This window comes from Calliphora vicina, chromosome 5 (assembly GCF_958450345.1).
Source record: "Calliphora vicina chromosome 5, idCalVici1.1, whole genome shotgun sequence".
Lineage (NCBI taxonomy): Eukaryota > Metazoa > Arthropoda > Insecta > Diptera > Calliphoridae > Calliphora > Calliphora vicina.
This window is the reverse complement of record NC_088784.1, coordinates 90,697,947-90,717,601: the sequence shown is the minus strand read 5'-3', so window position 1 is coordinate 90,717,601 and position 19,655 is coordinate 90,697,947. Positions and strand designations below refer to the sequence as shown.

General features: G+C 27.3%; 2 protein-coding genes across 3 annotated transcripts; one reads left to right on the top strand and one right to left on the bottom strand.

Annotated features, from left to right (window-relative positions):
• Positions 1 to 1,749: 1,749 nt before the first annotated feature.
• On the bottom strand, positions 1,750 to 2,631 carry RpS24 (ribosomal protein S24). Its single transcript, XM_065511892.1, has 2 exons — positions 2,607 to 2,631; positions 1,750 to 2,331 (listed from the first exon to the last, which is right to left on the bottom strand). The coding sequence occupies exon 2, from the start codon at positions 2,320 to 2,322 to the stop codon at positions 1,930 to 1,932; it is 393 nt and encodes a 130-aa protein (XP_065367964.1). The 5' UTR covers positions 2,323 to 2,331; positions 2,607 to 2,631; the 3' UTR covers positions 1,750 to 1,929.
• A 1,366-nt stretch (positions 2,632 to 3,997) lies between these two features.
• Positions 3,998 to 19,164, top strand: LOC135961082 (uncharacterized). 2 transcript variants are annotated; one of them, XM_065512561.1, is made up of 3 exons: positions 3,998 to 4,185; positions 4,564 to 4,662; positions 6,942 to 8,186. In XM_065512561.1, the coding sequence occupies exon 3, from the start codon at positions 6,990 to 6,992 to the stop codon at positions 8,175 to 8,177; it is 1,188 nt and encodes a 395-aa protein (XP_065368633.1). In that variant the 5' UTR covers positions 3,998 to 4,185; positions 4,564 to 4,662; positions 6,942 to 6,989; the 3' UTR covers positions 8,178 to 8,186. The 2 variants fall into 2 exon arrangements, with proteins under 2 accessions (XP_065368633.1, XP_065368634.1); XM_065512562.1 differs by lacking the exon at positions 6,942 to 8,186 and adding an exon at positions 17,777 to 19,164 and having other exon boundaries at positions 4,002 to 4,185.
• The last annotated feature ends 491 nt before the right edge of the window (positions 19,165 to 19,655 follow it).

The window sequence follows — 19,655 nt, the reverse complement described above, 5'->3', positions numbered from 1 at the left end:
ATCGACGTGGGACAACCTGGCAATTTGAGAGTCATGTTACTCCGCCATTAAAATTTAAATTACAAAAAAAAAATATCTGTAATTAAAATAAGTTGACAAAAGGTGGTATTATATCACACTTTAACTTATTTAGATATGAATAAACTCAATTATGGAAAACAAAATAAATCGCAGTTTCATAATTTAAAATTATTAGTAGAATAACGGTGATTGATTTTTTAGAACTTGTTCCAAATTCAACAGTTTTAGAGCGACTATAATAACAATCAATTCAGTTTCTTTCTTAACTTAGTGATATCGCAACCACTTCTAGATCGCGTTCTGTGGAATAGAACATATTATGATTCTTAAGTTATTATAAAGAGGAACTAGTTCTAAATATATTTACAGACGAAAATACTGATTATGTACATATTAATATTTGTCAAAAACTTATGTATCATAATACAATTTCATCGTCTAAACAAAAATTGTATTAGATTTGAAAATAATACTAATGATTTTTTTTATTCATACATTTTTAAAACAATTCAAAAACTAAAGCATATAATAGCTTCGTTTGGTAGCTATTAATAAATTTTTACTTCGTATGGGAGGTGCCACGTCCATTGTACCTATATAGTCAATTGTGAATCTAACCCATCCAGGGCTAGATTCCCAAGTCGGTCCAGCCGTAAGGAGGAGTTCAGTTACTAACACATGTACAGAACAATTATATATGGCTTAAATACAAGCTTTATTTCAGATATATTTCAAGTTTTTCCAGATAATTATGTAGTATTGGAACATACCATCAATTAGTATATATTTTGTGTTAAGCTAATTTGCAATGTTTTGAGTTGAAGAAAACCCGAATAACAACAATTAATTCCTTTAACCCCTTTTGAATAGTTGGAATGAAGTGGCAATCATGTAATAATAAAAAAGGCTGTCTTGAAGAGTCCTAATTTGTTGACCATCTTTTACATTTTTTTTAATTAATCACAAATATAAAAAACATTGAACAATAAAAAGTTTGGGACTGGCTGAAGGGTTCGGTCTGAAATAGAGCGTTCGGTTGGACTCTATTAGTTTTAATAAGAATCAAAAATATATAGGAGAGACTTTAGCTAAAAAATAAAATACATATTTATGTTCATATTCATGCAAAATACGGACATAACCGATTCTATAATTTTAAAAATTGTAAACAAGTTGTAGTATGTAAATTTATAAACTTTTCTTTATCAAATTAGATTAAGTAGTAGCTCCGGGGCCTTATTGTGAAAGATATCTTCTGTTACATGTCGGAACATAAAAGGATTATAATGTTAGAATAAGCAATAAAAAATGTAACCGACAAAAATTCAAAATCGGGATTTCTATTGAATAATGTTTACTATGTCAAAATATAATGTCACTACAAATTTTTAACACTACAATAAACAACGATAGTATTAATTAAAACAAAAAAGAGTACAATTATATTTATTTCTAAATTAAAAAATGTTTTCATTAAATTTGTTTAATGGGAATTTCAAGTTCTTTTAGTAAACTAAATGTGCTAAAACTCAGAGCAACATTTCTTAGGCGATAGATAAGCTAGTTCCATTTGATTTGCAAAGTACATATCGAAGAACTATAAACGTCTCCAACATTTGATTTAAAATACCATAAATATGAATTTCTCAATTAAGCTTAATTTCTAAACTAAGCTTATCTTTCCTTAAATTAAAAACTATTATTTTTATTAAAAACACGTATTAGAAATTGTTTTATGAATTACATTCAAAATAATTTGAATTTTTTCAATTTATTTTACTTAAAATACAAAAAAACATGTGTCCACTTTTAACCATTTCATTGGAAATGATTTTAGCATCACTCCAAAAATATATACACAATAAATATTCTTGAAATTGGATGCAGCAATTTGTAAGAGTACAGTATTTACTTCTTGGCGGCTTGACCGATCTTTGCTTTGGCGGTACCACGGACCTTCTTCATCCTGTTGCGACGTTCCTTACGTTGCTTGCGGGTCTGTTTCTTGATTTCCATCAAACCATGACGGACCAAACGATATTTGGGTTCGAACTTCTTGGCGAAGTCCAAGGTGTCGTACACCAAGGCAAAGCCAGTGGAACGGCCACCACCGAAAGCGGTGCGGAAACCGAAGACGAAGCACACATCAGGTGTAACTTTGTACATAGCGGCGAGCTTCTCGCGGATTTCGGTTTTGCTTACGGAAGCCAAACCGGGGTGGATGACATCGCATACCATTTGCTTTCTGCAAAGCAAACGGTTGGTCATGAATTTGCGTGTGCGAATAGTAGCAGTGGACATATTGAATTGCTATAAAAAAGACAAAAAATTATTAGATTGTTGATAAAATTTTGTTTAACTGTTCAAATGCTTTCAACATAACCTCAAATAATCAAATTATCAATAAGCAAAGTGGAAATGAGAACTGTCACTTTGTGTCTGCATAAGAAAATGAGACTCCACGTGTTGCTAGATTTTTTCATAAACTTTAAATGCATTTTTCACAAATTTTTTGTAGGGGATTATGTTTTCAACATTTTTTGTTAATTTAAAATAATTATTTAATAGATTTTGTAAATTTTTACCTGTTAAAAACACTTAAAAAGTATTTAAACACGTCTTTAACGCAGACACAAAATTTTAAGAAAGAAAGATGGCCGTCGCCACAGTTGCAAAAGAGGTGTAATTTTAACAGAGTTGTTCAATTTAGTACTTTTTTGGTGCTAATCACAATAGGTTGCTAAAGTTGTGATAAAAAGACTGCTTATCGACTTTTATTTATTTTATTATTGTTGACTTTTGATTATTTATGAAAAGTTGTAATTTTTAACCGAATTTTCATTTTATTTGAATGTAAAAGAAACATGTTTGTCAGATTTATTGAAAAGAAAATGTATTCAAGTAAATGTTTACAATAAAATAAAGGTTTTAAATAATTAAATTAAAATGTAATTGTCTTTTAACAATCTATTAAAAAGGATATTTTAGACAGTTGACTTAACGACCTTTTGGGAAATCCAAATAACGAATTAAACATTCTTGAATAAAAAGTCGTTGTGCTATTTATGTGCTTTTCAAGATAAATTAATTTTATGTTATTTGATTGTTAATGTGTTTTTATAGGGATTTTTTTTAATTAAATATTTTTGTGATATTATTATAATAGATAATTTCGTATTTGTATTATAAAAAGTCTGGAAAAACTGAAAAAAGTCGAATTGTCGATAAACTCGAATAAGTACAATTTTTATTTTTAATTTTTGTTGTAAACATTAAAAAAAAAAAAACGTTTTACTCATCCATATTATTGTTTACATATATTTGGTCAATTCACAAGGTCTCTTATCAGTCATATTGTCATAGTGTCCTAATATATCACGACTCGGCAACTTGGTTTAACCGACTCTAAGGCATTCGACTCAGGTCTCTGCTGGTTGGTCACGATAACGCAATAAACATAGCATACAGAGTCTTATTATTTTAGGACATTTTTTGCTTGAAAAACAATAAAAACCATTGTGAAATATTAGGACATTATGACATGATAAGAATTGACCAATTGTATACATTAAAATAGGATAAAAAGTCGAATTTTCATAAATAGCAAAGTCAAAAAGTCGACATTTAAGAATTTTAAAAGATCGAAAAGTTGACTTTTCGTCTGAACAAAAGAACACTACAGCAACATTAACTGGGTATGGGTACTGACAAATTACTGGCACCACTGTTTTCGCTTCTCTCTCCAGGCGAATTTATAGAAGGTGACCTTAGAAGAACAGCTGATTGTTTTACTTCACTTGTTTAGATGTTGGAACTGTCAATTCACTTGTTTTTGTTGTGGAGAAAAATACAACAAATGACAAATTTGACAGTTCAATTATCTTTTAACGAAAACAAAGTACCTGTTGTTTTTGTACATGTTGTATTTGTCGTCACCTTCTATAAATTCGCCATGTTCTCTCTCATATGAATAATTTTAATCAATTGAGTTCCTTTTGTGATTTGTCAAAGAGTGGACGTACAATATTTATTTAAGAAAAAAAGAAAATTAATTATAAAATTCATTATTAATAAATTACAACAAATAATTGTGTGCTCATAATAATTAAAAACACCGCTAAGAAATAAACAAAAAACGGAACCAAGTGAAACTTGTTGCATAAAGTAAGTATACAATTCGATTGGAAAAACAAAGAAAACTTTTTCTGTATGAATTTTTTAGAAATTACGGCGAAATTCTTTGTTATGTAAGTTGTTGGGTTATTAGGAAGGTTAAATACCACACTAAAATTCCCCTTAGAATGTGGGCGCATATACCTTAAAAAGGATATAGTATATGTATGTGAGTTTAAGAAAAATTTCCAGAAATTTAAATGTCATGTCGTGGACATGTTGCTCTGGGGATGAAAGTCAGGGATACAAAAACAAAACACGTTTCACAGTTCATTTCCATAACATGTTTCGGCACCCCGACGGGGGTTTTTGATAAGAATTTGCTGAATGTCAATAATTTATTAAATCTCAATATTTTTCTATTTTCAGATTTTAAAATAAACTAAATATTTATACCTATAAAGGATTAAGTAAAACATGAGAACTTCTACTGTCGGCCGTTATGCTTTGCGTTTGACTTTTGGACAGGTAAGATGCAGTGTTTATTTTTTGTTATTTATGCGTGTAGAGAATTAAAATTAAATAGTAGAATTATTTTTGCTACATGTTTAGTTTAAAAATTAGTTTAAAGCAATGTGAAACAATTTAAATAATTGCTTTGATCCGGTGCTAGTTGGATTTACAAGTTCTAGTTGGAAAAGTATCAGAAAAAAAATCTAAAATGAAATTTTATGTATAGAATTCATTTCTGTTAATTCCAACTAAAACTCTAAATCTCATGAATAATTGATTAATTAATAAGAATTCTAAATTTATAAATTTCAAGTTTTACTTCAGTGGAATCCAAATTTAATTGATTAATCATAGAGTAGGGAGCTGCAAATATATTTATATATAAATAAAAGTAGGTTTATTTTTTTCCGATTTGAAAAAATAATTATGCCATGTCTTTATTCAACAAACACCGAAGTTAAAAACAATTATTCAGACAAACCAATACCCATTTTTTGAATCCCAACGTAGGTGAAATATTGAAAACAAGATTTGAAATGAAAAAGTTTTCAGAAAATAATCCTATCATAAAAGTACTTTTAAGTGATATCAAAACATTTTAGATAAAATATTTTGTTTAAAGGTATTTACGATTTAAGCTGATAACCTAAATAACTTCTGAACCATTACAACAACATCTATATGAAAAAGTGAGGGCTTGATTTCTTTTGAATAAAACCGGCTGCATTTTTTGTTACAACCACTGCACTCAATGGGTCGATTATGGATGGCAACCGAACTTCAGTTACTTTGCGAGAGAGCAACCACAAATTTCTGGTTGCCAATTTGGCAACAGAACTGAAGTTCGGTTGCCATCCATAATCGACCCATAAAAAAATTAATATCTTTGGAACTGTTCCAAAAATAATTCAACGTATTTATCAAAATATAGAACAAATTATTATCAAAATAGGTATAATACGTTTATGGTTTTTCTATCTTTTTATTTGATGTTGGGTTAACATGAACATTTTGCTCTTATCAGTCACGCCAATAACACGTGTTAATAAATCAAAAATTTCTCTTTTGATTGAAATTTCATGCTGCAATTATAGATTAACTTTTAATTCATTGAAACCTCCAAATTGAACGCAAGACGTGTCGTGTGTACATATTAATTAATTAATCTTAACGATTATTTTTTAAATTTCTTATCTAGTACGTCAGTTATTCTCCGGTATTCCAAATTGACGGATTCTCATGAACGTGTTAATATGTAAATTAGGTAAAAATGTTTATATCAATATTTTTAGTTAATAATAAAAATAAATTTCATTGAATATTTTTATAATTTTTTATTCCGTTTGTAATTTCTACATTTTTCATTTCACAAAGAATATATGCATGTATATTCTGGATCGTTATATATAGCGGAGTTAATATAACAATGTCCATCTGTCCGTTTGTATGTTGAAATCAACTTCCCGAAATTTTTTTTACCAAAAAAAATGTTTTGACATAAATTTTTTTCACTAATAATTTGAAAAAAAAAAAATTTTAAATTATAAAAAAAATTTATTTTACAAAAACTGAAAAATACATTTTTAAAAAAATATTTGAAAATACAATTATTTAAAAAAATAATTAAAAATACAATTTTTAAAAAAAAAATTAAAAATACAATTTTTTTAAAAAATTAAAAATACATTTTTTTTTAAAAAACCAAAAAAAAAAAAAATAAATTTTGTTTACCTAAAAGTATTGACAATTTTTATTTTAAAGTACATATAATTTTTTGAAGGGTATATAAGATTCGGCACAGCAAATATAGCTCTAACTTGTTTAACAAATTTTTATCTTATAGTATATTTTCGACAATTCAGTTTTCTGGGGCCTAATGATCGAATTAGATATCGAATGAATTTTCGTAACAAAAAAAATTTCGATAGAGAAATTAAAATAAAATATACTGCGTGGTCATACAATTACTTAAATTTTACTATATTACAAATGCAGTAATTCCGGCAACTGCTCTAATTTCAAACCTATTTTCCTTATTAAAAAATACGTTATACAAAATTATCTTACCTTTATATTAAATTTTTTATTGTGCATGTTAGCACATTTTTCGTTGATAAACTATTTTATAAATTTTAATATTAATTAGTAAATAGATTAAAAATTTCACCACAATTAAATTTTAAAAAAAAGTCCTGCCAGCAAACATCATCATCAGCTTTAAAGTGTGCTACATAAACTATCCATATTTCCCTTCCATTAATATTCTAAACAACAATCACATTTTCATCATACAGATTTACCTTTGACTGAACTGAACTACTCAACAACAAATCATTACGAATATGGATACAGAGGAAATTACATTAAAAGCCGGTGATGTATGTCTTGATTGTCAGCAACAGGGTTTGGTGAAACGTTTACGTTACTTTAAACTCAATTTAAATGGTGATACTCTATTGAAATGTGAGAGCAATGAGTGTATGTATCCCTACAATGATGAAATGTCTTCATCGGATGATGAGGAAGAAGATATTCAGAATCTTACAGAAACCAATAGTCTTAAATTTATTGATGATTTCATACAGCAATACAGTAATGAAACTGAAGTACAAAATTCGAATTATGATTTACCAACAAATGCAAATGTTAGTGAACAAGTCACTACAACATTCGATATAAGCTTTTTAGATAGTTTGAATGAAAGTGAAAATCTGTGCAAAAATGAAATTTTGGATAACAAATCGAATGTAGAAATAATAGAGACACAGTATTTAACACTACCAAGTCTAAACCCTTTGGAATGTGAAATAACACCAGTAGTTGTGGAGGAGCAGGGCAATAACCTCTGCAAGATTGAAATTCCAAAGGAAAGTGTAGATTTTACGGATAATAAAACTAATGTTAAAATTATAGAAAATCAATATTTTACACTACCAAATTTAAAATCTGTAGAATGTGAAATAATACCTGCAGTGGCTAAGGAGCAACATGATATTCAAATTTTAACTTTTATTGATGAAACCGTAAATGATTGCAAGCCAAAAATTGATATACAATCAATAGAAACTATTAAAATGGAATCGCCTTTATACAATATTTTTCCTAGCTCATCGAAATCTATAGCTACTTCTAGAGAAATTTCGTCCACAACAACTTCAAAACTTTTGGCTGCAAATTTATCCAACATTCCCACTAAAACTTCTACAATTCCCCTAAAAAATACAACACCTTTACAAATAACTGTGACAAAAAATGAATCACCACCTAAATCTATAGGCTCTGATATACCAAAGGCTAATATTATGAAAGGAAGTGATTTTTTAAAGAAATTAGCCATTGTTGAGGAGAAAACTGCAAAAGAAAATCCAAAATTAAAAGGTAGTCGTAGTAAGAAGAAAATTGCAAAAAAAATTGTAATGAAAAATGAAGAGAAACCTTCGCTATCCTTTAGCGGCGATTCTGACTACAGTCTCGATATGATTTCGAAAATGTTAATGGCGAATAAAATGAAAACAGAAAGTAAAAAATAGTTTGTAATACAATATTATACTTGTAAATATGTACATAACTTTAAGATATTTATAGAACCATTAGTTTGTAATAATTTTTATTACTATTAATTGCTAAAGTCAATACATACCAAGTTTTCTAATAAATAAACAATTTGTATTACTTAATTGGATTTTTTTTTCTGTTTTATTTTTCAGTGTTTCATTTTAATTTTTAATTATAGCGAAAAGTTAATTCAACGAAAAATATTTAATAAAATGTAAATTCTTTTTTTTACGAAATTATATCCAAAATTTTATATATTATAATCAATTTGAATTGACAAAAAGACAATTACTAGTACTAGGGAAAGTAAAATGCAAAGGTTATTGCATAATTTCAGTCGAAAATAAACAGTTGAATTTATTATACATTGTTATTTGTTTTATTTAGAATCGTATTGAGCAATAACGGCAAATTTTGTATACAATATGTACCTAACAAATATCGTTTCATAAAATTCAAAAGGCCGTAACTAACGTTTTAATAATGTTACAGAAAACAAGTAAAAGTACTATATATGGATGTGTCAGAAGCTAAAAACAAACAAACAAAATAATTTTCAATGATTTTAGAACTAATTAGATAGTAATATGTATAACAAAATTGAGAAATTTTCGAAAAGTGGAGTTAGGCGTTTTAGCTTCTGACACATCCATATATCACAGTATATTATTCTATATTTTACTCATACTATTTCTGATTTTGATTGATTATATATTTGGAAATATTCTTTCCTTATTTCCAAAATTTAACTTAAACAAAATCTGGATTAAATTTGAAATTTTAATAAAAACAGGTTTAAATTTAAAGTTTTAACTAAACCAAGATTAAATACAAAGTTTTATAAAAACCACAATTAAATTTAAAATGTAAATAAAGCCTCGATTAAATTACATACTTATAAAGTTTAATAAAAATCATGATTAAATTTGAAATTTAAACAACATCATTAAATTAAAATTTAATAAAAAACAAGATAATATAAGATGTTAAAAAAACAGAATTAAAATTGAAGTTTAAGAAAAAAACTGATTTGGTATTTGAAGTATCCATTTTCGCTATTCTTAATCTTACATACCCTTCACCTTAGCAAAAGTACGAAAGACATGATTCTTAAATCAATTTTCAAAATCAAATTAAATTATATCTCTTAACTATTCCAAGAAAATAATTCATTAAATAGTAATTCTTATTCATTCCTTTGAGAATTCAACATTTATAGAATTAATTCGTTAGTGAATCCTTTACAAAATAGCATAATCAAATTTATTTCTGCATTCAAATGCAATTTCTGCATTTTTCATTTGCAACCCAATAAAGTATTTTTATTCTGGATCGTTATATATAGCGCAGCTGATATAACCATGTCTGTTCTTCTGTTAAAATCAACTTTTCTAAGCCCCCAAAAATATTTTAAACTTGATTGATATTCGATATTGACGTGGGTACTGCCTAATTCGATTCGAAATTAAATCTTTTCGAATTACAATGTATTTAGCACACATTTTCAAACATTTTCGTTTTCGGATTGAGTTACGTAGTAACCTCCCTGGTTCGAAGTCGATATAGCCGCCGCCCGCCTGACCGTCTGTATGTTGAAATAAGCTTTCCGATGACCCCAAATAAGTTTCATACATGATAGATACATACATTGCTATTAAAAATCAATCCAGAAAATCCACAAATGGCTGAAATTTTCCAAAAAAATTTCCCGATTTTTAAATCCAAATTTGTTCCCCCTTATTATACCCTCCACCTTCGTGAGTTTGTCATTCCGTTTGTAATTTCCACAATATAATTTGACCTATTCTTGACCTATATCTGGATTATTAAGTCATTAATATAGACAATATGGATATCTAATTATAGATATTTCAAAAACCTTTTCAACGACGTATATAAAATTGAAAAAACGAAAAAAAAAATTTCAAATTTAAAAAAAAAAAATAAAATTGAAAAAACAATTTTTCCTAAAAATATATAAAATTTTTATTTTGAAGTATAATTTAGTTAAAGGTTATAAGATTCGACACTGCCGAATATAGCTCTCTTACTTGTTTTTTTCTTTAATTTTTTTCAGCTAAAATTATTTTTAAACCCCATTTTTTCCACAATTTTTTTATACACATAACCATAAGTTTGACATTCCGTTTGTAATATTCTGGATCGTTATAGATAGCGAAGTCGATATAGCCATGTCCGTCTGTATGTGGAAATCAACTTTCCGTAGCTTCCAAATAAATTACAAACATGATTGATACATCAATATATCGGGAATTCTTCCGGCTCGGTTGCTATTTAAAATTGAGAAACTCGGCCCATAAATTTTTGGCCTATTTTTTTTATCTATATCTGGATTACTATGTCATTCATATAGAAATCTAATGATTAGATATTTCAAAGTCCATTGCAACGATATGTATAAGTCTATAGTAAGTATGACCTACAAAATCGGAAAAAATATTTTTTAATCCGATTTTTCTCACCAATAAAATTTGTCATACATTAAAAAAAAATTAAAAACAATTTCAAAAACAAAATTTAAATTTTGTTTAACTTAAAATATTTAAAATTTGTATCTTAAAGTATTTAGTGAAGGGTAAATAAGATTCGGTACAGTCGAATATAGCACTCTTACTAGTTTTATTATGAATTAATTCAACAATGAATGAATTCTATTCAAATAAAAGCCTCTGAATGAAGCTAAATAATTTGTTTTGTTGGGAATGGTTATATGGAATGAATGTCATTATTTAAAGGACAATATAATAGGTTTGGACAAACAGTTTTTCCATTCTTAAATATGAATGTCTTGATTATAACAGAAAGGTAACCAATTAGTCATCATTTTCGTATATCATCATCATGTTATAAAAATTTATTATTTATGTGCTTTGTAAAAATATGTATACAAAATAAATTAAATCTGAACTATTTATGTCTTATTAACTAGTATAAATAAAATAATAGAAGAATTGTAATCAGCTGTTTATGATGTATAGAATGCCACTACAAGTCAATGACATACTTACATTTGTTTATATACTAAACAAATTCGATCACTTATTAACATAATGTCTAATAACCGGCACTAATTTTTGGGGGTTTATTAGTTAAACTGCCACTATGTTTTCTATTTTATATTACTACTATCTAATAGTAAATACTAACTAAAAATGTCTAAGGTTAAATAAATGATATTATACGTAGAAAATTACGCAGTAATTTATTGTCATTTAAAATATAAGTGCGCCATGCGTCTCTATCAGTGAATCCGATTCATTTTTATAATATACATGCATATTATACATTTAAAAATATACAACAGTTGTGCGATTAATTAAAAACACATGAATATACATAGTGAAGATGTATTTATACTCTGCGCCACAATGGGAGGGAATGGTATTATGTGTTTATGCCAGTGAACTTAAAAGTATAAAAATTACTCAGAATTACTCATTCAATCGGTATAACGATATCCGTAATAAAACTAGAAAACACAATTATGAAAAAGAAAAATTCTGATTTTCGAAATTTATTGATTTTTCATAGGTGTAAAATGCTATCGAAATCAAATATCGTAAATATCGGTCCATAATTGACCATAAGGCCTACTCCCAGAAATCACATGCATAAATACAGGAGACGGTATCAAAGAGTGTATTTGAAAAAAAAAGTTGCCCTTATCCGACCTATTCTTCGAAAAAAGCTTAAATTAAAAGTCTTCAAATTCGATAACAATTAATATGGACTAGATCATTAATTGAAGATTACTGAAACAACTGATGTACAGTTTCCATGGATGCATTTATGAACAGATTACATGGATGCATTTTGCTATTCAACTCAGTTTGTGATACTTCTAGCTTAATAGAATTGTTTGTTAGTAACAAAAATTTAAAATTTATAGTTGTGACGTTCATTGTCTATAAACTTAACGCTGTATTCATACAATCGAATTATGAATGTACTATACATTCATACATACACATCTGCTCAAAATAATAGATACACCAAATTGGAAAAAATTTAAATGGCGGTAACATTGAAAATTTCCTCGCAAGCGTTAAGAATACATCATATTATTAAAATTTCTATCTGGCAATGTCATGTCAGTCAAAAATCTGGCAACTATTTGCTTTCATGTTGATTTTTAAAAACGAATTTATTTGAATTACAAAAAATTATTTGCTCATAAAAATAGATACACATCAGTAATTTGTAATTTGTTTATATACAATTTTATTTTTGTGCAATTTTTTGTTCCTATTTACGTGAAACAGTAAGTATAATTTAAATTTTAGCAACAATTTTATAAAAAATAGGACTCTTTTGAAGAAAATGGGACGAAATCATCATTGTACCGAAGATGAGAAAACAATTTTTCAAACCATGAGAAATCAAGGAAAATCATTACGGGAAATAGCAAAGAGCATAGGAAGATCTTTACATTTTGTCCAAAATGCTTTATCTAAAAAACAAAAAAGAGAAACTCGCGGTAGACCAAAGAAAACCAGTCCAGAAACAGATAGGCGGATCGTCCTTATGGTTAAAAAAGACCCTTTCATATCATCGAAAGCTATTTCTGCGGAGCTATGTAACGAAATCAGTCCACAAACAGTTCGTCGTCGTCTTTTACAAGCTAAATTGCCGGGAAGAATTGCCAGAAAAGTGCCACTAATGCGCCAAAAAAATATCAAGACAAGATTAGAATTTGCTAAAGAGCACTTACAATGGTCCGGGTGTGAAGGCGAAAAAAAAATGGAGAAATATTTTATGGAGCGACGAAACAAAAATAAATTTGTTTGGAAACGACTGCCAAAGAAATGTACGCCGACCAAAAGGAAAAGAATTCCACGTTAAATTTACAAAAAAGACGGTAAAACATGGCGGGGGAAACATAATGATTTGGGGTTGCTTTTCATGGAATGGTGTTGGTCCGATATTCCGAATAGAAGATACCATGAATGCTAGTGGGTATAGAGACATATTGGAAAACGTAATGCTTCCATATGCATCGGAAAATATGCCATTAATATGGACATTCCAGCAGGACAACGACCCAAAACATAGTTCAAGATTAGTTAAAAACTGGTTCTTGGAGAATAACGTACCTGTTTTAAGCTGGCCCAGCCAATCCCCTGATTTAAACCCAATAGAAAACTTGTGGAGTGAATTAAAGATAAGGCTTTCGAAGGAAGTTTTCAAAAATAAAGACGATTTATGGGAGAAAACGCAAAAAATATGGTACGAGATTCCATTGGAGAAGTGTCAGAACTTGATATCCAGTATGCCCAGAAGAGTGGAGAAAGTTTTACAAAACAAAGGTGGATATACTGGATACTAGCTTTACTTTAATAATAAACTAATTTTTTTAAGATAAAATTTATTAGCTTTTGTTTAATAAGAATTTTTAAAAATGTATCTATTATTATGAGCACCAAATTTTTCGAAATTTAAGAAATTTAATTTACTTTATAATATTTATTATTAATTATGAAATATTTTGTTTTTGTTTTTTACTCTCCTTTTAACTATAAATAAAAATCGACTGAATTTTTTTTATAATTTTACAATATACCATTATTTTTTTTCGTTTTTAAAAAATAAATTTTGGTGTATCTATTATTTTGAGCAGATGTGTATATCGTTAGCTGAAATTAAAAACCTGGTAATAATGGGCGAACTTCGCCTCGCCCCAATTTTAAACTTTCAGACAAACTTTAGAAATTTCATACAAAAACTCGATTTTGGATTTTTCCAATTTTCCGACTTTTCCGGAGGGATTTTCCTTCTACTCGAAAATACGAACAACTGACAAAAATGTTACAGAAATCGGAACAGCCGTTTTCATTTTATGAATTACTATACATTTTTTATATATATAGATTTAATTATTATTAAAAAAATAATTTGTTGGAACAAGGATAAATTTTAGCTGGAATATGGTGTATAAGTTTTTTCTGACTTACTCTTTATAAAGCCATGTCCGTCTGACATATTAATCATAACTTACAAACATGATTGAAATGTCAATATATCGAATATAGTCCTAGGTTCGGTAGCTATTTAAAATCGGGAAAAAATTACGACTACCTCGATTTTTTACCTATATCTGCATTACTAATTTTTCAGCAAATTTTTTTTAAAAAAAAAATTGTATTCAATATTTTTCTTAAAATATACTGATTTCTTAGATTTAGGATTGAATAAGAAACTGCAAAGTTGTTTTTATTTCAGCTAACGATATGAATTTGTGTTTGTAGGTATAAATAATAAATACATTTCTGTGTTTAAATGCTACAAACGTAAATATTATACGTAGTTGTCTGGTGGCTGATAAAAAAAAATAAACGAATAAAATATCATGCCAATTTTTGGTTCAAGATTAATTTGACGTCATCTAATTTTTGTACTTTGAAAAATTCGTTTATTTAATCAAACAGAAACAAAATTAATTTTATATGTTCTCTTTTTCTTTTGATATTAAACAAAACTGGTCGATGGTCTATGAATTTCCAAAAGACGCATTTTTCTTAAATACATACCTAGATTAATAAACAATTGTGTTTTGGAATTTATAATGTTTAAAATTAGAATACAGTTATAAACAGGAATATCACAATAAAGTACAGCAGACCTATTTACATAAGTGCATTTATTTCCCCCGTTGATAGCAATGATAAATAAATAAACAAATTAAATAATATCTCTTACCCTCAGGCACATGATCAAATAAATAACAATTATATATATTAGAACAACGTGGTGTGCTGGCACACAACGCAGTGTTTGTAAAACATTTGATACAAAATAAATATTATTCAATATTTTTTAAATTTACTTATAAAAGTTACTCAAAATAATTTTATGACAATCACCCCTAGTAAAATTACTCAATTAGGAAAATCTAAACCACTCACTAAAGACATTCCGCCAACCAGCTATTCAATACTAAAAATATAAATACACAACGCAGTGTTTGTAAAACATTTGATACAAAATAAATATTATTCAATATTTTTTAAATTTACTTATAAAAGTTACTCAAAATAATTTTATGACAATCACCCCTAGTAAAATTACTCAATTAGGAAAATCTAAACCACTCACTAAAGACATTCCGCCAACCAGCTATTCAATACTAAAAATATAATTTTAAATTTGAACTAACCACCTGTTAACCCCCAATATACTACATCTACATAATCAAATGCCAAATATTCGTACAAAACTTAGTAAATACTTTTATGTATTTCTAGATTTTCGTAAAACTTTTCTTTTTTTGTTTACTTTTTCTGGTAGCCTTATTTGTTTCATTTATTTTGCCTTCTTATTTGTACTACAAATTTACTATTGTTGCCAAGCGAGGTTTGTTTTGGCTGAAAAAAAAACACACATACTAATACAATCAACAAACATTTCGAAATTGTTTTTGTTTATGTAATCTTTGTCCGTCTGTTCTCAGCAGTTCTGTGTGACTGTCCCCGAACCACTGATTTTACCTATCACTTAGAATCAGCATTGATTACAGAATTAGCTATGTGATAGGTTATTTCAACACGTTTGTGTATCAGTTGAAAGCCAGGATTACTAAGACTAAACTCCGGATTACAAAAGGACACTTACAGACAATTGACTCCCCAATAGACTACTTGTGGTGGGTAAAATAACTACTTTCTAAAGAGCAGCTCAAAAAATATTTAAATTGACTACACCCTACATTACTGGGACATGTTCGTGTCCCAGGTGGAAACCAGGGTTACTAAGAATAAACTCCGGAATACAAAAGGAGACTTACTGACAATTGATTCTGCAATAGACTTCTCCAATAGTCGTTATTTTATTTGTAGTGGGTAAAATAACTACTTTTCCAAGTGCATCACAAAAAATATATCAATTGACTACATCCTACATTACTTAGAGATACTAAAGTGACAATAGGCTTCCAGATTACCTGGGATGTATAAAATAATCAGTTGACTTCAGTTTGTCTTGTTAAATTACCAAAAACTATATAAATTAGTCAGCCAAGTACAATAATTAGACATTATTGAAAATTATTATATAAACCCCATTAACACGAAGCCTGGTTATGTCGGTTAAAAATATTTTTGTATGAAAACTGTCATTTTAAGTATTAGTTAACACATAACCAGACTTCGTGTTAATGGGGTTAAAAGGGATACTTTGAATACATGCCAAACAGCTGGTTTTTTAATTTAACAAAATATATTTCTTACATATTTAGAAATAAATTAAATTACTATTCAGATTAAATTTTTAGATTTTTACCAAACACTACAGCAACAAGAAAACCTTTATTTTTGTAATCTTATCTTATAATATTGTTTGTATAAAGAAAATTGTTATCATTGAAATGGTTTATTAACCCTTTTTAAATGTGCATTCATTCAACATTTTTTGAATAAATGTTTTTTAAGTTTTTTTTTTATTGTTGTTAAGGAAATATGTATATAGTGTTGTTTTTTGTTTTGTTTTTAATAGTACACTCGAAATAATTTGCGAACTTGAAAATTGTTTTTTATTTGTTTATTTATTCTCGTACTGGTTTAAATATTCTGTAGTGGGCATCAAGCCAAAATTAATTTAAATATACAGTATACATACATATACTACTCGCGTATAGTTATTTTTAGAATATTAATTTTTTTTATTTTTGATTACAATTAATTTTTTTTTTATGTAGGTGAACTTTTGTTGTTATAAATATAATATAAATAAATTCGCTTTTCTGTTGTTTGTAAATTTTAATTTAAGCTAAAAGAATTTTCGAGTGTTTTGCTGCAAAATGTAGTTTTGCATTTGAGATCATGTGAAAATATTGGCTTTTTTATTTATGGATTAATGAATTTGTAACATGGCATAATTAATGATTTATAATAAATTCTAAAAATATTTAAACAAGTTAGGTGAATAATAATTGAAAATATTTTATGTAAAATACATTTTTCATTTGCCCCATACAGTATATATATTCTGGATCGCTATAGATAGATAGCGGAGTCGATATAGCCATGTCCGTTTGTCATATAGTCATGTCCATATGTCAACTTTATTTTAAAAGCTTGTTTTAAATTTTGTTTTTATTGTTTGTTTATTTTCTACTTTTTAGAGCAGCTTGAATATTTCGAATTTAAATTCGAATTTTCGAATATGGTTTATTTTTATTCTGAAACACATTAAAATTAAAAATTTTTTTAAAAAATTTTAAGATCGAAATTGCAAAATGTCCTCAAATGAAACTGAAATTATTATTTTAAATATCCTCATGAATTCGAACTTTATTTCTTATTACTACAGCTTTAAAAATTTTCGAACTTAAGTTCAAATTTTCGAACTTTATTTCGAGTTTTGGAACTTTATTTGGAGTTTTCGAATAAAATATATAATTGTGATCAGATTTATGCATGATCTAAAGGTTATTTGAATAGCTTTAAAATATTTTCGAAATTAAGTTCGATTTTTTTTAAAAACTTAACAAACTTGTTTCTTATTAAAAAACTACACTTAAAACTAATTAAAATTATCTTTATTTATTATCTCTTTTTAGCCCTCCGCTCAAACAGCAACTAGCAGCAGTCTCACAACTTCTGCCAGTCCTGATCGCGTCATAACTCGTTCAGCTACCTGTTTGGCTTTGTTGGGTATTGCTATGTCCTCATTCAGCCTTAAACAAATGTTGGCCAGCAGCGCTAACTCCTCTTCCAGAGTGCCATTTCGCAAATTTTAAATGTTAAAATGAATTGAAAGTGTTTTACTTCGCTTTCTAAAAATTTTTTTAAAATTTAATTTAACATTAATTCGTTTTGAACGGGAATGAAAGAAGCGTGTGGTGTGTTTAAGAAACCGAAATTGTAAACGTTCTCAGCAAATCCAAACACCCCTTATTAAGGACTCCAGAAAGCACAACAATGAACGTTTATCACAATATACTATAATGAAAAAGGAAAGAAATGAAATTAACCAATAATTTGATTATGACGAAGCTGAAGCTCACCAGTAAAAAGGCCAATAATATTAAAATGAGAAACTAACAAAAAAAAATTCGCATCAACTCTAAAATAAAAAGCAACCACGATTAAGTTGATTTTGTAAAATTTAACTGTAAATGTATTGTACGGAAAGAAAACAAAAGAGATGAGAGAAGGGAATGATGATTCCAATTTATTATTATTTTTTCTTTAAATCTAAATAAGCAATACTTTATTATTTTTTTCCAAAAATTCTGTAAACACATTAGACTTGGCTTTTAATGCGTCCAAAGCTAAGAATTATTTTTTTTATTTTAAGTCATTATAAATCATTTATTCACCCATATATAGTTTACTATTATTTTAGTTTGTAATCTAAACTTATACATTTAAGTAGGGCTGCATGTTTTTACATTAACAATTTCATTATTATATCTTCTTAGCTGAGTACAAAACAAGTCTGCTTGTTTTTTTGATTTTTGGACTAACATTTCTTTCTCTATTTCTTTATTGCTATTCTCCATCCACTAACAAAATTTAGTTGTCTTTGTTGCAACATATTAGTAAAATTAAAGAAAGACAAAATTATGTTGTTAGTATATTTTATTTCAAAATTTATTCATTTTATTTGATTTTTTTTTTTATTTTAGTACAATCTTTTTTTTATTACATTATTATAGTTTTTTGTTGTATACAAATTTTGTGCATATTAATAATGAAAATTTCTTTTAATAAAAGTAATTTGATTTTAACTGAAAAAAACAATCATCAGTTTTACTTTTTTTTCTTTAAATAAATAATAAATATATTCCCGATTTTTTATTATATTCGAACGTTTTAAATGTTTTTTTCTTAATAAACTATAAAAAAGTGATTTTAAAATTTTAAAAATAAAATATATTTTAAAATACTTACAATTGATTACAATATATAAATAAATATGAATCTAATCTGAAATAATTAAAAAGTCTGTGTTCATTATTTTTTAAGTGTGTTATAGAATGTTTCACTATTTAAATAGATGCGTTTTATAAATCCATATTCAAGGTATGATTTTCTTGGGGGAAAATAGTGTTTCGTGCTTTTTATGGTTGTCGATTATATCATATATTCCAGAAAATATATCCTAAACGATTTTTATCATTCTACTGAAAATATTTATTGGACATAACAATCCAATTTTTTTATATTTTGGGTTTGAACAAATTTAGATTTTGTAACGGCAAATCGCGATCATAGTCATAACGTTGTATCCTCAACCATATTAAATCCGTACGCGTGAAGCACATCAACGGAAGTATGTACGACAAAAATAGGGCGATTACTAAAGATTTTTTAAAAAAAGGTTTCAGAAATTAGTAGTACTTGATTAGTGATACAAAACTGTGTAGATATTTGTTTGATTTCAATCTTTTCCAAAAGAATAATTCCAATAAAGTGTTTATTAAAAATGTCATT

Coding starts and splice junctions, on each gene's coding strand:
- RpS24 (XM_065511892.1), bottom strand. CDS start 2,322: ATGTCCACTGCTACTATTCGCACACGCAAATTCATGACCAACCGTTTG.
- LOC135961082 (XM_065512561.1), top strand. CDS start 6,990: ATGGATACAGAGGAAATTACATTAAAAGCCGGTGATGTATGTCTTGAT.